General features: G+C 41.5%; 1 protein-coding gene across 1 annotated transcript in view; it reads right to left on the bottom strand.

Moving 5' to 3' along the window:
* EIF2B3 (eukaryotic translation initiation factor 2B subunit gamma) overlaps window positions 1-18,228 on the bottom strand; it is a 103,382-nt gene that overhangs the window by 16,118 nt on the left and 69,036 nt on the right. The window contains exons 7-10 of the mRNA XM_072866903.1: window positions 15,701-15,831; window positions 14,860-15,053; window positions 10,641-10,718; window positions 9,792-9,940 (exon numbers count right to left, since the gene is read on the bottom strand). Coding sequence (XP_072723004.1) covers window positions 9,792-9,940; window positions 10,641-10,718; window positions 14,860-15,053; window positions 15,701-15,831 — 552 coding nt within the window. The remainder of the gene's footprint in view (window positions 1-9,791; window positions 9,941-10,640; window positions 10,719-14,859; window positions 15,054-15,700; window positions 15,832-18,228) is intronic.

Raw genomic sequence — 18,228 nt, 5'->3', positions numbered from 1 at the left:
TCCATCTCCTGTCGAAATTATAAATAAGGAAGTATTAGTCCCAGAGACAGGCTGATTTACGCAGCCCTGGAACTGCTGACTTTCAGCCTGAGTATCAGTCTATAAATCAAACTCTTAAATCAAGTGTGTCAATTGCTGCAGCACTGCAATACTTAGGAAAAGCAAGGCACCTACCACTGAAAGCAGGAAGATTGCCAGGGGATTGAGGTGTCGTACCCTTCTTAATTTTCTAAAGTGTAAATCTGAGATCAAACATCCTTTGGGGGAACGGGAAATCAAAATACGCAGCGCTCAGCACACCAGGAGCAGGCTGCAGGAGTCCAAGACACAACCCCCTAATTACAGGCTACCCACTGATTATTTAGGACTTTGTGATTAAAGTGATGAACGTTCCTGGGAGAAAGGGGCTTAAGTAACTGAGGTCAAGACCTCAACTGCAGCTCTCACCCTAGTTGTGCAAGCTTAGGAAGGTATGAATGTCACAGGTTTGCCTTACAGCAAATCTCCTGAAATGCCAATGGAAGTTATCCAGGTCTGCTAGTTTAATCCAATTGTGCCAAAAACCTGACATAATCTCTGTTGGGCAGCAAAGCAAATGAGGTGTCTAAAATGCAACGCTTAAAACTATACACTCACGAGGAAGAAAGAGCCTGGAGCACAAAGCTTAGGACAGCCTGTTGGTAACGCTCCACCATGCCAAGAAGTCAGGTCTCTTGCTCCTCCAGATGAGCTATGAAACGGAGAGACTGATTCAGGAGTTAAAAGCAAAGGGTGACATGCCTCGGCAGCTACTTTGCTGACTGAGGGGTAACAGCTGTGGATTCCCCTGGGAGCAACATCCCATTCTGCCCTGACCAAGAAGATAACAGCCACAGCAGGCACCTTAATAATGCTGAGAGGTGGCAAGGAGGCAGGTAGAGCTCTCAAACCTACCAGCAACCCCTCAAGGAATCCCCTGTTAGCCAGTGAGTCAGTGGCTGGGACACACGATCACTGGGATGAAGCACAAAGACCATGGGAAAACAGGGAAGAGGCAAAAACACTACTGGGAAACTTGAGAATTCGAAATGTTGCCTTCACCAACACGCTTTACACACTAACACATTTTTACAGCAACATGCTTTTACACACTAACAAGAGAACGCAGGGGCACTGTGAATCTCACGTTATACACGCAAGTAAATACCAAAGACTACAATAGATGCCAGCAGTACGTGCTATAATTTATAGATAGATTTCAAAGCAAGCATTCTTAAGTGAATTTGGGCTTTGATCTCCTGTTTTCCCCTTGGGGGTAACAAAAACATTCTACCAACCCCCCTAAATTCTTCACCCGTCTCTGAGGGTGTTTTCGCTAAGGAACTTGTTTCATGTCTCTTTTCTAGCCAAGCTCATCACTGTGGTATGGCTCCTCTACACTTCTTCCCCACACCCTAAACATTTTGCATTACATATTGCATATACTTGCCAGCACTCGTATTTTCCAGTGAAAGTTCAACTGACCTTAAAGGATTGCCTCAAACCTACCTTAATGTGTTTTATTAAGTGAAACTTAGGCTGCCGGGGGAGGTCGCCTGGAAGGTTGTGCCTCCCCTCTGAAACTCAGTTAAATCCAGCTGATCTTGGAACAAACAAATTGGTGGCCTTTTATGTAGCTGCAAGCCTGGTTTTGCACACTTCAGCAAACGTACGCTGCAAGGAGTTTTACACCAGAAAATCCCACAGGCAGGAAAACTGACCTCTCTCTGGATTATCTTTTGCAGAGTGGGAGGGCCATGTCCTGCACGATTTTACAGACACTCAGCTTATGCCCAGGAAAAGCTATAGATGTCTATGTGAAGGTAACAAAGCAGAAAAATTGTACGTTTGCTCCCATCTCTGGGTTTGCTTTACATGCTCACTAGCTGGCACAGTCAGACTGAGTGGGGTAACTGGCACACACAGTAGAAAAACACTTTCTCTGGGGTTTTCCAAGGGCAATTCTGGGTTGAGACCTGTAGCCCTCCATAGGACATTATCGGTTAAATTGACTTCCATATCATATGGGCTAGGTTGACAAGGAAAAGAATTTTCTACATGTCACTCTTACAAACTGAGCCTGGCTTCTTAGAGCTAAGCTGAACTTGTTCAACCCCACGGTCCCCTAAGGAACTTATGGGCACGATTCTGGCACAGTGTGGTAACTTCTTCCTTTTCCATACCCAGGTTGGGGAAGATTTTCAAGAGCACTGCAGGCACTCACACCCAGATTCCCATGAAAACCCAACAGCAATCAGTTGCTTGTGAAAATCTCCATACCCCTCTTCGATTAGACCCATGTGGCTAGCAGGAGGCAGAAGTTTATTTATAGCTCTGAAGTCAGACATAACCCTGGCCACCTGAAGAAGCAGATCAGCAGAATGAGAGGTGATGCTTTAAAATGCCACTTCTCAGAGCTGATCTGTGCTTTAAGTTCAACATTTGATGTACAAGATGTTTGGAAAATTGGGAAGAGCTCCCTGCGCTATCAGGGAAACATCTGCATCTGAGATTAAAGAACAGGTGATTTATTTAAGACAGATTGATGTACCAGGAAGCTAGCCAGAAGAAAACTTTTTTTTTGAGGAGCTGCTAGTAATAATGGTTCAGACATTCACAAGGTAACAGGTCCTATATAAGAAATATCCTAAATACATTAGGTACAGTAGAATTTGACTTCAGTTGAAAGTAACTGAAAACTAGCCCTGCAAGTAGCTCAACTGCTTCCTGCTCACTGGTTTCCTAGTTTGCCCTCTCTTCTTCAATTCATCTTCCTGAAAGCAAACTCTACCGGCCAGAGGTTGACTCTATTCAGTATCTTATACTGCATGTGCATTGAATTGAATAGTAGAATGAAAATTATGGTTCCTGACCAAAAAGGTTTACAGTTTAAAACCAAAAGGTGTGACAGAAAGGACAGAACATAATTGCTACATCATCAAGAGAAATAAGAGCCCTTTTTACAGGCAAGGACTATACATAGCTTTCTTCATACATTCATGTTTATCCATATCCATGATATACTTTATCCATATATATACTTTATCCATATATTTAAGCTGACCATGTGCTTTTTCTGAATCAAGTTCTCATTTTTTATGTGCTTTCTGTGATACCTATTCTAAACTCATTCTTCTTTCTAGGGCTAGCATAGGGCAGGGGGGCAATTGGTGGTGTGAGACGAAGTGTCCAGAAGACAACAGCCATCTTAAAAAACAGTTCAAGATATAAAATGTTTGGGAATCCCAGCATAAGCAAATCTTTATTTCCAGCTTTGCAAGCTATGGTGCTGGAAACAACTTCATCTCCTCATTCCTTCTCATGAGGGAGTGTGCTGAAAATATATTTTACAATTTCAACAAATGTTGCCTTGGCAATAGGATTATTCCTTTGTACTGCCATTATCCAAGGGGAAAAAGACTACTTATGCACTGAACCCCTATAAACGCTCAGTTCCATCCTGGTTTTAATTAGAACTTTCTTCAAACCGCTGACTGTTTCTACATCAGGTGCTGATTTGGCACTATTGAGGAAACAACCAATAAACTTCACAATCAATCTGCAGTTAGTAGTCAATCCAGCTTGGCTTGCTTGTTGTTTTCTTCCTTTGTACATTTTCTCATAGAAAGTAGCAATAAATTGGAGACATGTGGTAAACCAGAGTAGCCTTTAACCGGTCACATGTGGTCTCTCTCCAGTCCCCTCACTGAGTAACATTACAGTATCTGTGCCATCTACTTTCACACAGGTAGCCAGAACACCTTTAAAAAAATCCAACACATAACTTACTGTCTTCATATGACTGAACAAGGAAGATGCTAGTTTTGGCTGACATTACATTTTCGGTGCCAGTCCTTCCTCCACAAATCTGGGTACTTTAGTCCTTTATACAAATTTTTAATCCAGCCTATTCTTTCTGTCCAGGCATTCAGAACTCCCCAAGGTTTACCACATCTCCCTGTGGGATTCGTCTAACTTTCCCTCTGTCCTCAATATTCACGTCACCTCCCTGCAGTTTTCATAATCCACAGTGCTCGGCATCACCTCCCTTGCATTCCAAGTTCCCTGATGCTGCAACACTCTGCAGTTTGCTATCATCATGTGCAGCCTGACCTGAAGCATATCTGCTCGTCTTTATAAACCCTTCCCTTTCCAAAAGGTAACCTTAGCTTTGTGTCATATGGGGAATTTCACCAGTTCTCTTTGGGTAGTATGTTTTTTATATAGTTCCAACAACATGCTATAAGCTTTACAAACACAAGGAGACAAGGTTACTATTCAATAGTTCCTGCCCCTGCACACGCACACGATAAACTAAGTCCCATCTGCCATCCCAGTCTTACAGTTCCTGAACTGAGACTGCCCGCTGCATCAGGCTATCTGGCAACTGTCTGCTGCAAACTCCTTTCTGGAAGGAATCCTCTCTTTCTCCCACTGCTATTCACAGTTTGGGGTACAGCTTGAGGAGTTTAACAGTGAGGAATCTTTTGAGACATCACGTCAAAGTATATCCACATGACGGACACCAGGATAAAGACACCGTTGTACAATCGAAGGGGGAACCTTGCAGAGTTACACCCAGGAGAACTGTTAAATGTCAGCAATGCAAATACCAAAGGAAGGCAGTACCTGCCCTTCAGAGCTTGCAATTCTACATCCCACAAATTACACCTGTGCTGGCAAGCCCCTGTGCCACACGAAGCATCTTTGACCGCAGACTGTAAAACACTCAGGATTGGAGGTGTGTGTCTATACATTAAAAATGGAAACAGTTAGGGAGACTAAAGTGAACATTGGAACAGCCTTTCAACATGGTCGACAGACCTCAAATTGTTCATGATTTTCAAAGAAGATTGCCATCTTTTAAAGTCAGCAGCTGCTGACTTCAACTCAGCAGGTACTGCCTAAAATTCTCTGGCCTGTGCCAGGCAGGTAACCAGACATTTCATTTGTCTTTTCCATTGTCCAAAAATGATCAACCCCAATGAGCAGTTTTTCTGATAAAATTATAGGTGAGACAGGTTGAGCTTCCTTGGTTACTCTGTGAAGATCTGGTACTTCCTAGCTGTGGAGGTGAAATCTTGATGCAAATCTTGAGCCGTTTGCAACTTGCTGTCACCCCCTCTGATAATCACAGCAGCCTATTTATGATTTCCATAAAAACATCATTTGAAGCATACTGCTTTTCTGTATTTCACTGAAAAAAAACCTCAGCAAAATACTTCATTTCAGAGACTAAATCTGCCACAGAGCCCCTATGGTACTGACTACCAGCATGTCAACAAGACCATTTCAAAGCATGGCTTACTGTGGACTCGATATTTATCCGAGCTTTTCATGCTTGCCTCCTCAACTAACCTCTAAGCAGTCCGAAGATCAGGTTTTTTTCCCCTACTACAGTCCCATCTCTTGAATCTTTCCCAGGGAAATGTTCATCTTCCACGACCAAGGAAGAAGAATATACTGCGCACGTGACAAAATGGCCAAACTCCTTTCAGTAAGTATATACACTGAGATAGTTTTACTAACAAATAAGAGATTTCAAAATCTTTATCTGCAGGGATGGAATAAAGCATTCAACATGCTTTTCCTGTTAATATTATTTGTAATGCTCAGAGCACCTCGGCACAAGGTCCTGTATGACCAGAGCAATTAGACAATTCCTGCTGCCAGAAGCTAACAAACTAAGTAAAAAAAAAATAAAGCCAATGTTTGAAAAAAACCCCAAGCACCAACTGCCAAAACAAAAGCCAAAACAGGAACCTGAAGCTGAATTCATCCATCCATATCTAGGTCTCATTTCAAGGAAGCTAAGTGTGCCTGAGTATACCAAATGAAACACAGTTATCACGCTCAGGTCAGCATAATTAGTTGTGAGATTGTCTGCAAGCCTCAACAGCGGTAATTGCTGTTCTATGAAGATATCAGAGTGGAGTTAACGTATCAGACACATCACTTTTCATTTGCAAGTGGCACAATCTCCCTACATAACCAGCTTCAGTCAGTCTGCCAGTGTTACAGACTGCTCCTTTGCAAGCGAGCTATAATAAGGGGACACCAAAGACATAGGAATCCAGGGACCCTGTTGTAGGACCCTGCAGTAGGACCCTACTGCACCACCTCTAATGCAAACAGAACAAACAGCAGGGGCAGCCGCAAGGTACTGTAGAGACTGAGGACATGTACAGCTACTGCAGGAGCATTCAGATATACAACGTTTTCAAGTGACCTATAATTTCAGCTCGATTAGCAGATTTTCTCCATCTATGTAACTCAGTGCAGTCATTTGTCACTGAGCTCTGGGGAGCCGTCCAGAGGGAAACAACCGTTTCCCCGCTGCAGCCTGTCACCTGGGCAGTCAGCATCTCTCAGCACTTGCGCTGTTGTATAAATTACATCCCTCCCAGCTTGGTCAAGTATGTCCATCATTCAGCACATATGTAATCTTCACTATTTTATTGTCTCATTGATGGAAGAATTAGCTGCACAGTGGGAAACACATTAAGAAAAGACTACCAATTATTTTGTCTGTGTTACTAACTTCTCTAATCCCCTGTAATCTCTTCTAAGGGGGGATTCATATCTACTCAAATCACTTCACAGGAGACATATATAACATAACAGAAGCCCTACACACCAGGGAAAACAAAAAACCCTGCTACTGGTCCTCCAGAGTATCGAACACACCAGCCAGCCATCGCTGGAGAATGGATCATAATTTGCAAACAGTATGCAATGGCACTGTCCAAGCTAACCCCAGTTCCTTAATCCATTCAGTTGGGAAGGTCATCATCATCTAGGTCATAACCTCTGTTTCTCCAATATTGAGCCAACCACAGCCTAACAATAGGAACCTAGTTTTGTTCTAAGCACCTTGTGGTGTTTCCATCTGCCCAGAAAGAATCTATTTATCCATTTCAAAAGCTGGTATCAAATGTGGTGAGGCTATTCAAAACCTTTTTCTGGTTTGGAGATGTAATTTGTGGATCTGGAAGCCGCAGGGACTATGGCATGGGATCCTCAAATCACATTACAGGAAAACCATCAAGAGATAAAACTTTTTAATCTGGGTTTTTTTTGCTGGTGGTTTGGGTTTTTTTTTTTTTTTTTCCCTATATTGACATAGGGAACTGAAGCTGCTGATCACTTTTGCAGGAAAGGAAAAAAAAAAAAGGAAAAAAAAAAGGTAAGATTCAACACAGAGAAGCTAGAGGTGACGTAAGTGGCAAGGGAATTACCAAGGCAGTGCCATGTATAATCATAGCTCTTGAAAAATGAACTTAGAATGCGGAGCAATTTTTGCATTTGGTTGTTCCCAGTCTCCCGACTTTCAGAAATGATTTATCCGATCTTTCTTTCTTCTCTGGGTTATCTAAACAGCTTTGTCTTTTCCATAATATGTGCCCTACTGCGGTCTTCTCAGCCTACTGCTTCAGTTGGTATGACTGCATTGAACATTGCTGGGACTAGCCTTCTGTTACCACTCACATTTAACTAGGGCATTAATATAGTAGTCCATTAGTTTGGTGGAGCTGCTCCTGTCAGCATTAAAATGTATATTCTTTAAATGACACAGTTTTTACCCACTTCTCAGTGCAATTCCAGAAGCTTCTAATAAACAATACCTTAGATGGTGTTAAAATCGGCTTACTTGTTGGACATTTGCTATGCAACAAAAAATGAATTAGATCTGTTAAGGCACTTTATTATGCTCATTTTGACCCATATCAGCCAACATATACTGACTTTCCAATTAAAGTCCAAGATGTTTTCTGAAGTCGGTGATTAGATAAAGCCTGAGTTATTTTAGAGACACTTGGGAGAAAAGATGTTTGTAAAGCGTTGTCGTCCATTGCAGGCAGTTTAAAACAAAACCACACATAATTTATCCACCTGTTGCAAATGGATCCATCAACATGTGTAAGAATCATTAGCATTTTAACAAAAATCTATCAGATTTAACGAAAGTCATGAAAGAGGGTCAAAATACATAGAAATTCTTCACTAAGTTACAAGCAAGACTTCTTTCAACAAAACTCAGCAGCTAGAATATTTCCGTATCTCGCTACCTGTGTATGCATAACTTCATATCCCTCTAATATTAAGACTTACCATGATGCAATAAGAAATATTTTATCAGCTCAGTATCTGTGCAGATCTACACAATATGAATTATAATATGCTTTGAAATAAAGCTCCACGGTCTACAATCTTAATTCTGTCTGGAGAGGAATAATTATAAATTTGACTCCAGTGCATCAGTGTGCAGTAATCATAGAGCAGCTAAGGGGGTAAACCCCTGGGACTATAAGGTTTTTCACTCAATGGTGACTACATTGTTTCCACTGAGAGTGACCAGGGATGACACCATTTTCCAGAAATTCACAAAAATGTTACCCCAAAAGTTAGTTTTTCCCTCTTAAAAAAATAATATATCACCATCTTTATGATGCTTATGGAATTTTGTGGAATGCCTAAGATAATGGCTCTGAGCTCAATTTAGGATTTAGAAGAGAATATTACTATATACCAGTGCAGACAAACACAAGTTGATTTGGGACTCTTCATAAATATAGCACTATTTATACACTTAGCTACCTCTGTGATTTAATGGTAGAGCTGCTCACCTCATATGCAAAACCATACCATTTTGACTGTGGCATCAATTCATTAATCAAAATGACAGAGGGTCTCATGATCAAACGAGAGAGGTTCTAGTACTTCTTATGACAGCAGTGCTTGTGATATAGCCATACTGGATCCATTTGCGATTGAACTGGAAACCAGCTATTTTCTATACTCAACAGAATTCTGATTTATGATGTGCTTGAAATTACTGTGGATTTCTATTAAAGACAAACATTTGGCAGTAAGGTACCATACTTACCTGTAATTTAGTTATGTAACAGTAGTATCCTCCATAGACCCCACATCCTTTGGGGTTTTTTGTTTTTCAGATATGCAACTTTCAGAGCCAACTTGGCATTTTTTAAGAGTTTGGCCTTTTTCCTGAGGCCCTAAGCAAACCTCAAGCCATGAAGGAGCAGGGAATTTATACAGGCCTGCACAGACTCAATCAGCAGTTTCCTTTCCACTGACATCCACAGGAAGCCAGCATGTATGGAAAGATGGGGGCATGCAGACATCAACAATTACAGATAGGCCACTTTTCCCACATTTGGAAATGAATAGCTCAAGGCTACCTACTTAGTTAGTGTCTTCAATGCATGGGAAACCTCTACTAGCTGGCAGACTTTCTCTTTAAGAAGTTTATTCATTTATTCTATTACTCAGCATATGCAATGGTAAAGCTGCAAGATGACAAAAAAGGGCCAAAGAAAATGACATTTTAGGTGAAGCTGTAATGTTCAAAGGTGATAAGAACATGTCTAGTTGGTAAGTGTACCACTTCAAAATAAGTTTCCTGCCTCAAATGTTTTAGGTATACTCATGGACCCAGCCACTAAAATAAAGCTTGGAAGGATGACACACAAGCTCATACAGACTCATACATCCACTTAACTTACTTACACATTCTGAAGATGATATAATCTCTTCTTAAAAGAAGAAATTTATGTTCCAAGACTGCAGCCCTCTTGTTAGTTTATTTCACTTGTGCCTGTTTATAGACACTTATTTCTGACTTGGTCTTTAGAAACACACCCCGCGGTTCCCGTTGAGGATTGGTTACAGGACAAAAATTACAGACTCAGAATCTATCTAGAAAAAGAAACAGCAAATTTAGGGGACCGAGATACAAAGACGTGACATACCCTTCCTCAATTGTAACAGAATTCATGATGATGCAGTTTGTTATCTTAACTTTGTCTTTTATGGTACACATGCTGCCAATGATGGAGTGTTTAATGGATGTCTTCTCCCCCACTTGTGTGGATGATCCAATGATGCTGTCCGATCCAACCTAGGGAAGAAAAGAACAGAAACTGGCAAAAGTACCTGGAGCTCTCCAATGTGTGTTCTCCATACACCTCTTCCAAACAGCACGTCTCAAGCACTCATCAACAAAGTGTACCCTGCTGTACCCTTAGGGATCCTTGGCAGAGGAAAGACCTAGAAATTTGGGGCCCATCCCAGAGGCAGACAGTTGGACAGTGTTCCCAAGGTCCATTAGCCTGGCAAAACTCCATTAGCTGGTCCAGCTCTGTAGGCCTCACACAGTAAGGTAAGCACGGTAAGAATAGTCCTGCTCACTGATTTCACTAAGGTTTGCCCAGTGAGACCTGTGAAAAGGAGGCTTGAAGCTGGTATTCAACAAAAATGCTTTAGCAACAAGTAGAGCTAAAACACTGACTCCTGAGTTTGGTGTCCTTTGGGAGGCAAACTGCTCAACTACCATGAACTGCCACTAGGGAACAAGACACTGCAGTGTCTGACCTAGGAGTAAGAGAGAATTTTTACCAAACATTTTTAAAGACAGAGACTGAAAGGCAGGAACCCATGGGTGAGCCTATGAGGAGACTGGGCTGTATCACCTACATTGTAATTCCACACTTCAGAACTCAGCTTCACTTCCAACAGTGGGACTGAATTTTAGGAAGCAGTTCTTGAAGCAAAGGGCGTGCACACGGTAAAGAGCAGAGACAGGGAAAGGGAACACTTACCATGCCTCTGTCAATGATCTGTGCAGACCCATGAACCAGTGGCTCTTCCAGACCCAGATTAAGCAATAGCTTGGGAACCTGGATGGAAAAACCCACATCACAAGTTAACATGACAGTGTTGTACCCGCGTGTTACATAAACAGCTCAAAGATGGCTTTAGTTTTGATTGCACTAGTGCATCTACCATAAACATTTTAACTTAAAGGAAAACGTAGGTTCCTGCATTTTAAATCTGCAACCAGATATGTGTGATTTATCATCTTCCCCTTTTGTAAAGGAGACAGGTAGACTTCCACTGCAGTGCACTTCATGTCTCCTCTCAACTCAGCTTCCCACTTGTGGAGAAGCAGTGGATCAGCAGCAGCAAGCAGGCTGCCTCCAGCTGAACACAGTGACAACCTGTACATTACTACAATGTCCAGTATTTGCCATTTCAAATGCAGCTCAACGTGTTTTACAGCATTCAGTAATGCAAGAGAGGGAAGCAAGTAATATCAAATATAAACCAGTAAACTGGCATTAAAAAATGACTATGTTCAGCCCACTCAATAAGGTAGCATGCTGAGGTACAGGTAACAAAAAAGTATTTCAGATGTTTAAGGAGAAAGAAACTAAAGTTGATCAAGTGGCTATTCCAGATGGTAGAAAGCTGCAGAAGAAAAGGCTCTTAACAGAGAGAAGACAGGTGTTAGATAAGCAGACAAAGCACTGATGGTAATAGAGAGAGACACAGCCCATGAGGTAGCCAAAAACAAATCCATGGAGAGCAATTCTGAACTGGCTCCTGAAAAGAAAGGGGAGCCAGTGTTGTAGGAGGATGGGATATCACTCCATCATTCCTCCTTTTCTGGGTGAAAGAGCAGCCTGAGGCATTCTGCATCTCCTGGCGTCAGGCTGGGGCCAAGGTCACACACCACAGAAGAGGCGATGACAGCACGGATGGGGATTTCAGGGGAGGTGGGAGTCTCACAGCAATGCACAGACACAGTGCTGTACAGAGTTACTTGCAGAGGTGATGCAATGTATGAAGCATCTTGGTAGGACAGAGATGGCAGTAAAAGAAACGGGAGACACAGAAGGCAGCAAAGTGATACATGAGCGCTAAGAGGTCTGTGTCATGGCAAATCATATGCCTAAGTGTGAGGCAGCATGTGCCGGGGCTGGTGTGGAGCTCCACACATGCTGTTGGCCAGCCAGGATGTATGCACCGACTGTCCATCTGGGAGGTCAACTGGAGTCTCAGCAGAGTGATGGTGTAACTGGGTTTGCCTGAGGGGAGGAAGCAGCACTCTCTCTTTTCTCTACCCAGGCACCTATTTTTACAAAACTCTCAGGAAAGTTCATTTTTGAGATCTCTATTGCTCTCTTACATGTGGCTGAGAGTTGCCAGCAATTTCCAAAGCTGCTATAAAGGAGCTGCCACATAGTACGGTTGTGTAAAACAACTTCCTTAGAAAGCTGGGATAAGAAGGGCTGATGGCTAGGGAGTGAACCTCGAGAAGCAGATCCCACAGATCTGAAGAAGTTGGGATCAGATCAGAAAAAAATATCTCAAGATCTCAAATGAGATGATACTTGCAGGAAATTGTTTGGTTATTCATAATATGACCAGCCCATTTCCCTTCCAGCATGCAAGGATGGATAAATAGTGCTGGTTTTCATATGATAAGAATTTTCACAGTTGATGCTTCATTCAGGTGAGTGAGATGAGCTCAGATGAGCTCACACCTCTGAGCTATCATTTCAGGCTGCCTGTTGTCCCCAGTAGACATTTCCACATCTGTAGCTCTTAACATCTTGAAGATGGTCCTTCCCACTAGGCTTGTGTTTTCTTTGTTTTTTAAAAAAACAAGAGTAGGTTAGATCCTTCAGTCCAAGGTGCAGACACTACAGAAAACCACCGGCTTACCAAAACACCACAAACTAGGCCAATCCACCTGGATGATGCTGGCTTGTTGAAGGGGTGTCGTCCTCACCTGACACATAGCTGGGCAGCCACAACAGATAGATCCAAGAGAGGAACACACACCAAAGCATACCTACAGCATAGGTTGGAAAGATTCCTACTATCCAGTGTTGCTCTGTGGGAAGGGAAAGAAACAAGGAAAGGCTCTTGCCCTCCTCAGTGGAAAGGTGGTGTGGTGAAATAAATAAAGGGTTTTACTGGTCAGAGCAAAGCCCTTATTAGAATCAGTCAATGATAGTGCAGCCTGAGGGGTGACCCAAGAAAGCTACCAGCTCAAGCATTTTGCTCTGAAAAGGAAGGTTAGATAGGGGGCAGGAGTCAGAGGGAGTGCCTGGGTCAAGGGAAGGTTTAAGATGTGTTTGGATTTAATTCATCTTACAAAGAAACTATTTCCTGCTATTGAAGATAACTCCCTCCTGAACCCACCTGCCCACACACAGGCTGCAAGCATCCAGAAACCCAGCTGGAAGTGAAATGATGTGAGTAAAGTGTTTCCTCACCAGAAGGGCAATGGGTTAGGATGCCATTCCTTCCCACGGCTACTGGACTGGACTGCTACTGCTCTGTGAGTCTGTCCTCTTGGACAGCAAAGTTACAGGTCCTGGCTTTGCAGCCAGGGAATCAGAATCTGGTCTGTGACGACCAAGATAAGAGCAAATAAGACACCAAAAGTCTTCCTCAGAGACCAACAAAACAGGTAAAAAAAAGCTGATAAAATTACATGTGTATCTTTTATGAGGATTAGCAAGAGAAACAAAATGCAGTGGCACTGAAAAAAGGAACTCCTTTCTCACAACCCCTCATTAAACTCCATTTTATGTTTTACCTCCACATAGTTTCCTTAGAAATTTTACCATTCTGGAAAAGTTAAAAATTCAAAGAAAATCCTTTCCAACATTGAAGGCCCCAGTGTGATTTCAAAACACTAATTCTATGTACCACCCAGGAGCAAACACATTTCCTGAACTGACCAAAATGTAGAATATTTAGGTTAAAAAAAAAAAAACCAAAACACAAAAAAACCCACATGGAGTCTGACTGGCTCAACTCAATAACTTTTTACTGAAGTGGCTGCTGCCAAATGTACACGCACACTTCCCCTAGCAAGCGGTGTTCTCCCTTAACCCTTTGGGCACACTTGTTTCTGATATTCTTGGGGAAAGTTTTCCCTTTCTGAAAGCAGTGCTGCCTCCCTCCTCTCTTCCTCATGTCTCTAACTGCAAAACAAATAACTTTATTTCTATGCTCCTCTACAGGCACTAAGGAGAAAGAGCTCCAGTGTGTGCACTCACTCTGCCATGCTGCAATTCTAATTTGCATAAATTCATCCATTCATTTTATTAAAAAGAAATCAACTCAGTCTGAGAGCAAAGGCAAGGCAGTGACCACTTCCAGGATTCCCAATACAACTTTATCACTCTCCCAGCCCCACTTCCAGAAATCTTGAGTCTTTCCCTACTGCACTCCCTATCGGTCTTTCAAAACTAGAGGAAACTGTCCACTCCTGATAGCAATGAAGTTCATCACTATCAGAGTGAAGTGAGAACTTGTACATTGCATCAGCCAGTGTAGTAAAAAAACCAAAAAACCTCCCCCCCCCAACATATTAAAAGCTTTTAATCAGCTCATTAGCTAGTACAGTATTTCTCTAATCCTCCCCTGTGATCTTTTATTTTATGAATTCTCAGTACTGTGAAAGTGAAAGCTACAACAGATCGACATTTCACCTCTGTTTACCTGGAGTGCCACTGTAGTGAAACCTGTTAATAAAATAATTCTTTCATAATGGAAAGCATTAGGCAATTTGAATGTACGGGTAGTTTAAGTCTTCCTGCAAATCTTTAATAACCTTTGTCATTATCACTTAGATAAACATCTGTTAGGACGAGTCCAGTCAGAACTGACCTTGCATTGAGGACATTGATTAGATGATCTATCAAAGCTACTTCCAGCCTCATTTTCCACACTTCCTGGCTCTTTGGCTGCAGGTCTTGCCACCCCCAAAAAACAGAAGAGTGTGTGGGATGGGGGTTTTCTTAGCTAAATCAAAGCTATGGAGTAAATTAGTGACAGAACTGTTTCCTGGCCTCATGTCCCCACCCAGCAACCAGTAGGGTGATGTGCCTAGATAACATGGCACTGGTTCAGTTCCCACACACTCCTCAGCTGTATCGCTGGGAGCCACTCCTGGAGGCTAAAATGTCCCATAAACTATTGCTGTATTCCCACGTGGCAGTTCTGTATTCTTCTCACCTGTCGGTTAGCTTCAATATACAACCCAAGAGTATTCACTCGGTAGCACAGTCCCTCTTTCATTATATGGACGTAGCAGCGCACTTTTCCTTCATGGAGAGATTCATTCATATCTCCTCTATGATCATTCCAACAAGAGTTATCTGGAGCAGGTTTCAGCAAGCTATTATCTTCCTTTATGAAGCTATAAATGTCTGGAGAACACACACATGCATTAAGTTAGACAGGATTTAATGAAATATTTTCTGAAGAGGAATACTATTAAAATACTGTTGGTGAAGGGAAATCTTTGCCTCACATCATCTGAATGGCTAGATACTTAGCAATCATTAACAGATTTTATCACATGTAGTGAGTAAGTGCTTATTTTTATTCTGCAGGTGGGAACCAAGGGATCAGGACAGATGCAATGTTATGCCCAAGGTCACACAAGAAGACAGCAGAAATGCTAAAAATAAATTCCAAGATCTGAGATCCTGTCCAGTTCCCAGTGCAGGGAGGTTAAGGCTTAGTCTGTTGCCCTACGCAATTTTAGGAACTCCCTCCTAAAATGACATTTTCAAAAGTGCATTTACCTGTACTGTATTCCAGAAGAAAAAATATAGAGCACCTAGCTGATTTGCTCTTGATTTACACCAAAATAAGGGAGGACAAAAATATTTATATAATGCACAGTAGTGTTTGAAAAAGAAATCTACTATAATCTTTGCTATCATGAAGTATAAAAGGAAAAAAAAATCCCCAAACTAGTGTTTCAGGCTAATTCTGTACTCTGCCCAATAATTCAGCTGCAGCATATGAGCTTTAAAACCTTCATCAAATCTTTGATACTTGTACTGACCTAGGGATGCTTGTTCTTTTTTCTTTTGGTCCTCTTCTTTGTTGTCTAGTCCTTGCTGCAATGATGTAGGAGAAGAGAACTGTTTCCTAACCAGATGTGGAATCAGTTCACTCCGGAGAGATGTGATTGTCCTGGGGAAGGAGAAGCACACATGAAGTCCATGAATCCTAAAAGTTACATGTCTTCATTTTCTTTGCATAACATTATGAGACATTTTGAACATTTTTCATGAGAACAAATCAAAATGCCAGATACTCTGAGATATCTGACACTAAGAAAATGTCCACTAGTCACGTGCTTCCTTAATGCATTACAATATAAGGAAGATTGAAAATAAGGAAAAAGCTTCATCTTTAGAACTATTTCCCCTATGTTTTAACAGAGAAGCCTATAATTTAATATGGCACCACCCCGCAATTCGTGCTTGTGTGCAGGCAGAATGTAGAACAGTACCAACATCCTAATGACAACAACTGAAATCCACTTTATGTGGCTTAAAAAATGGCATCAGTTGACAGGAAAAGAGAGAATAAAGTGCCTATAGAGGAAAAACCAAAGAAGCTCCTTTTCTTTGTGACAAAAAAAATGGAAATGCTCAAGGGTATCTGAAATACCTGATCCTTAAATTAAAATATTTGACACAGACATTAATGATGTCCTCCTGCTCACATGAAACATCAAGAACATTTTAAAGACTCAGTTCTTTAACCAAGAGAAATCAATACGTTTTAACAAGTTTAGGTCCCAAGAGTTTCACGCTCTTTAGGTGCCCCAATCCAAAATACATCAGTCAACAGAAAGTTTCCAAAGGCTTCAGCTGGAAATACCATCTTCCCTGTGTACAGATTTCAACTTTTATTATATTAATTTTGACACCCCAATAGTAGGAGGCAGAGAAATCACATAAGGGGTTTGTGATAAAGCAGGGACTTGCCCCCAGGTCACCTATGCCTTAAACAAGGACCCTGATACTAGATTGTCTTTCCTCTTGCATTGATTTATACATTACAATGAATCAAGAAAAAAACCTCCCCAACAGACAAATATCTACTGTACAATGGGATTATAACCCTGGTAATTTAATTTTGACTATTAGAAGATAATTTTATTTTCAATAAAGTATTTGGAAAAAAAAACCCAAATCAATCGTTTCTAAAGTTGGAGTGCCTGAGATGCAGTGTTAAAAGAGCTTTATTGTTGTTGTTTCATTATTTTAACAATCTGCATTTAGTTACTGAATTGTGGATTATTTAAAATAGTGCTTGGGAAAATCATGCAGAAAATGAACTCAAACTTGGCATGTGTAAGAGGAAGTGCTAAACTTCAGAGGAAGGACTGGGAGAACTAACACAGAGAGCTTGGCTAGAGGAACTCAACAAATGATAACCCACAAAGAAAGAGGAGTTATTTAGAATGGAAGACAGCAAAACTAGGAACTAACTGTAGGTCAAATTAAAAAAGGAAAGTACCAGAATGAGTCTCCTGAAAGGGATTTTGGTTGGCAAAATCTCTAGCAAACGGGGATCTTAAACAGTTTAAACTTTAAGAACTTTCTTACGTTCAAACTTTAAGAAACATACAGCTCATAACCCGCCCAGGCTCCTGTTCAGGTCAATGACAGTGAAACAGAAAAAGGACCAAAACAGTCTTCCCTGTCTCTAACTTTGATGGGCAGATTCAGATGTGATCACCCTATGAACAAATACAGTGTTTTCCTTTTTCTTGACAAACTTTTCCTTCAGTCCTCAACTGTAGGTTGTGTCACACGCTCCATCCTGCAGTGGGAGGATCTAACCCATCCCATCCTGAAATTCTGCTTTTATTTTTTATTACAGACAAGGAAAAGCTTTAGTCTTCAGTCTCTCCTCCTTCTTGAAAATAAGATTATAATCACCTTCAGATAGCTGTATTTCAGGAACTAATGAAGCAAAACATTTCATTCTTTAATCACCAAATCTGTCCCTGCTAACCACTTACAGGGGCACTCTGCCACGGCTGTCCTGGCCCTGCGCTCCGACACACGTGTGGCTGTGCAGATGGGCAGTTTACTAGCTTACAACGTTTGCCCACAGCTGTGCCATTCAGCAATGATTTCCTGCTTGGGTTTTATACTCCATCCAAAACCGACAATCCTGTGTTTCCCTCAGAGGCTGGCCATGGCATTTATAAGATATATTACCTATAAAATATCCAAGTATTTGGCAGTCTTAAATAGTCTGATGCAGAGGACAACACAACAAGGTAGGAAATGAAAGCAGTGGAAAGGGGGAAAAACAAAGTTTTGCCTGGTTTTCGATGGTTTACTCTTTCTTGGCCAAACTCCTCAAGCTTTCCTGCAATTCTCTGAAGTGCTAGCCACATTCCTTTGGCAAAGGTGGAGTAAATCTCCGGGTCATCCATAAGATGTGGCTCAGAAACACACCCTTCCTACTGGAAAAGGAAAAACAGGAAGGTTTGCCTTTGCTTACTGTTTAAGCAGAATTTATATGCAACATTAAAGGAATTTGTCTTTGGAAAGTATTAAAAAA

The sequence above is a fragment of the Ciconia boyciana genome, chromosome 7 (assembly GCF_034638445.1).
Source record: "Ciconia boyciana chromosome 7, ASM3463844v1, whole genome shotgun sequence".
In the NCBI taxonomy this organism is placed as follows: domain Eukaryota; kingdom Metazoa; phylum Chordata; class Aves; order Ciconiiformes; family Ciconiidae; genus Ciconia; species Ciconia boyciana.
The sequence above is the reverse complement of the archived record's forward strand: the minus strand, read 5'-3'. Positions and strand labels throughout refer to the sequence as shown.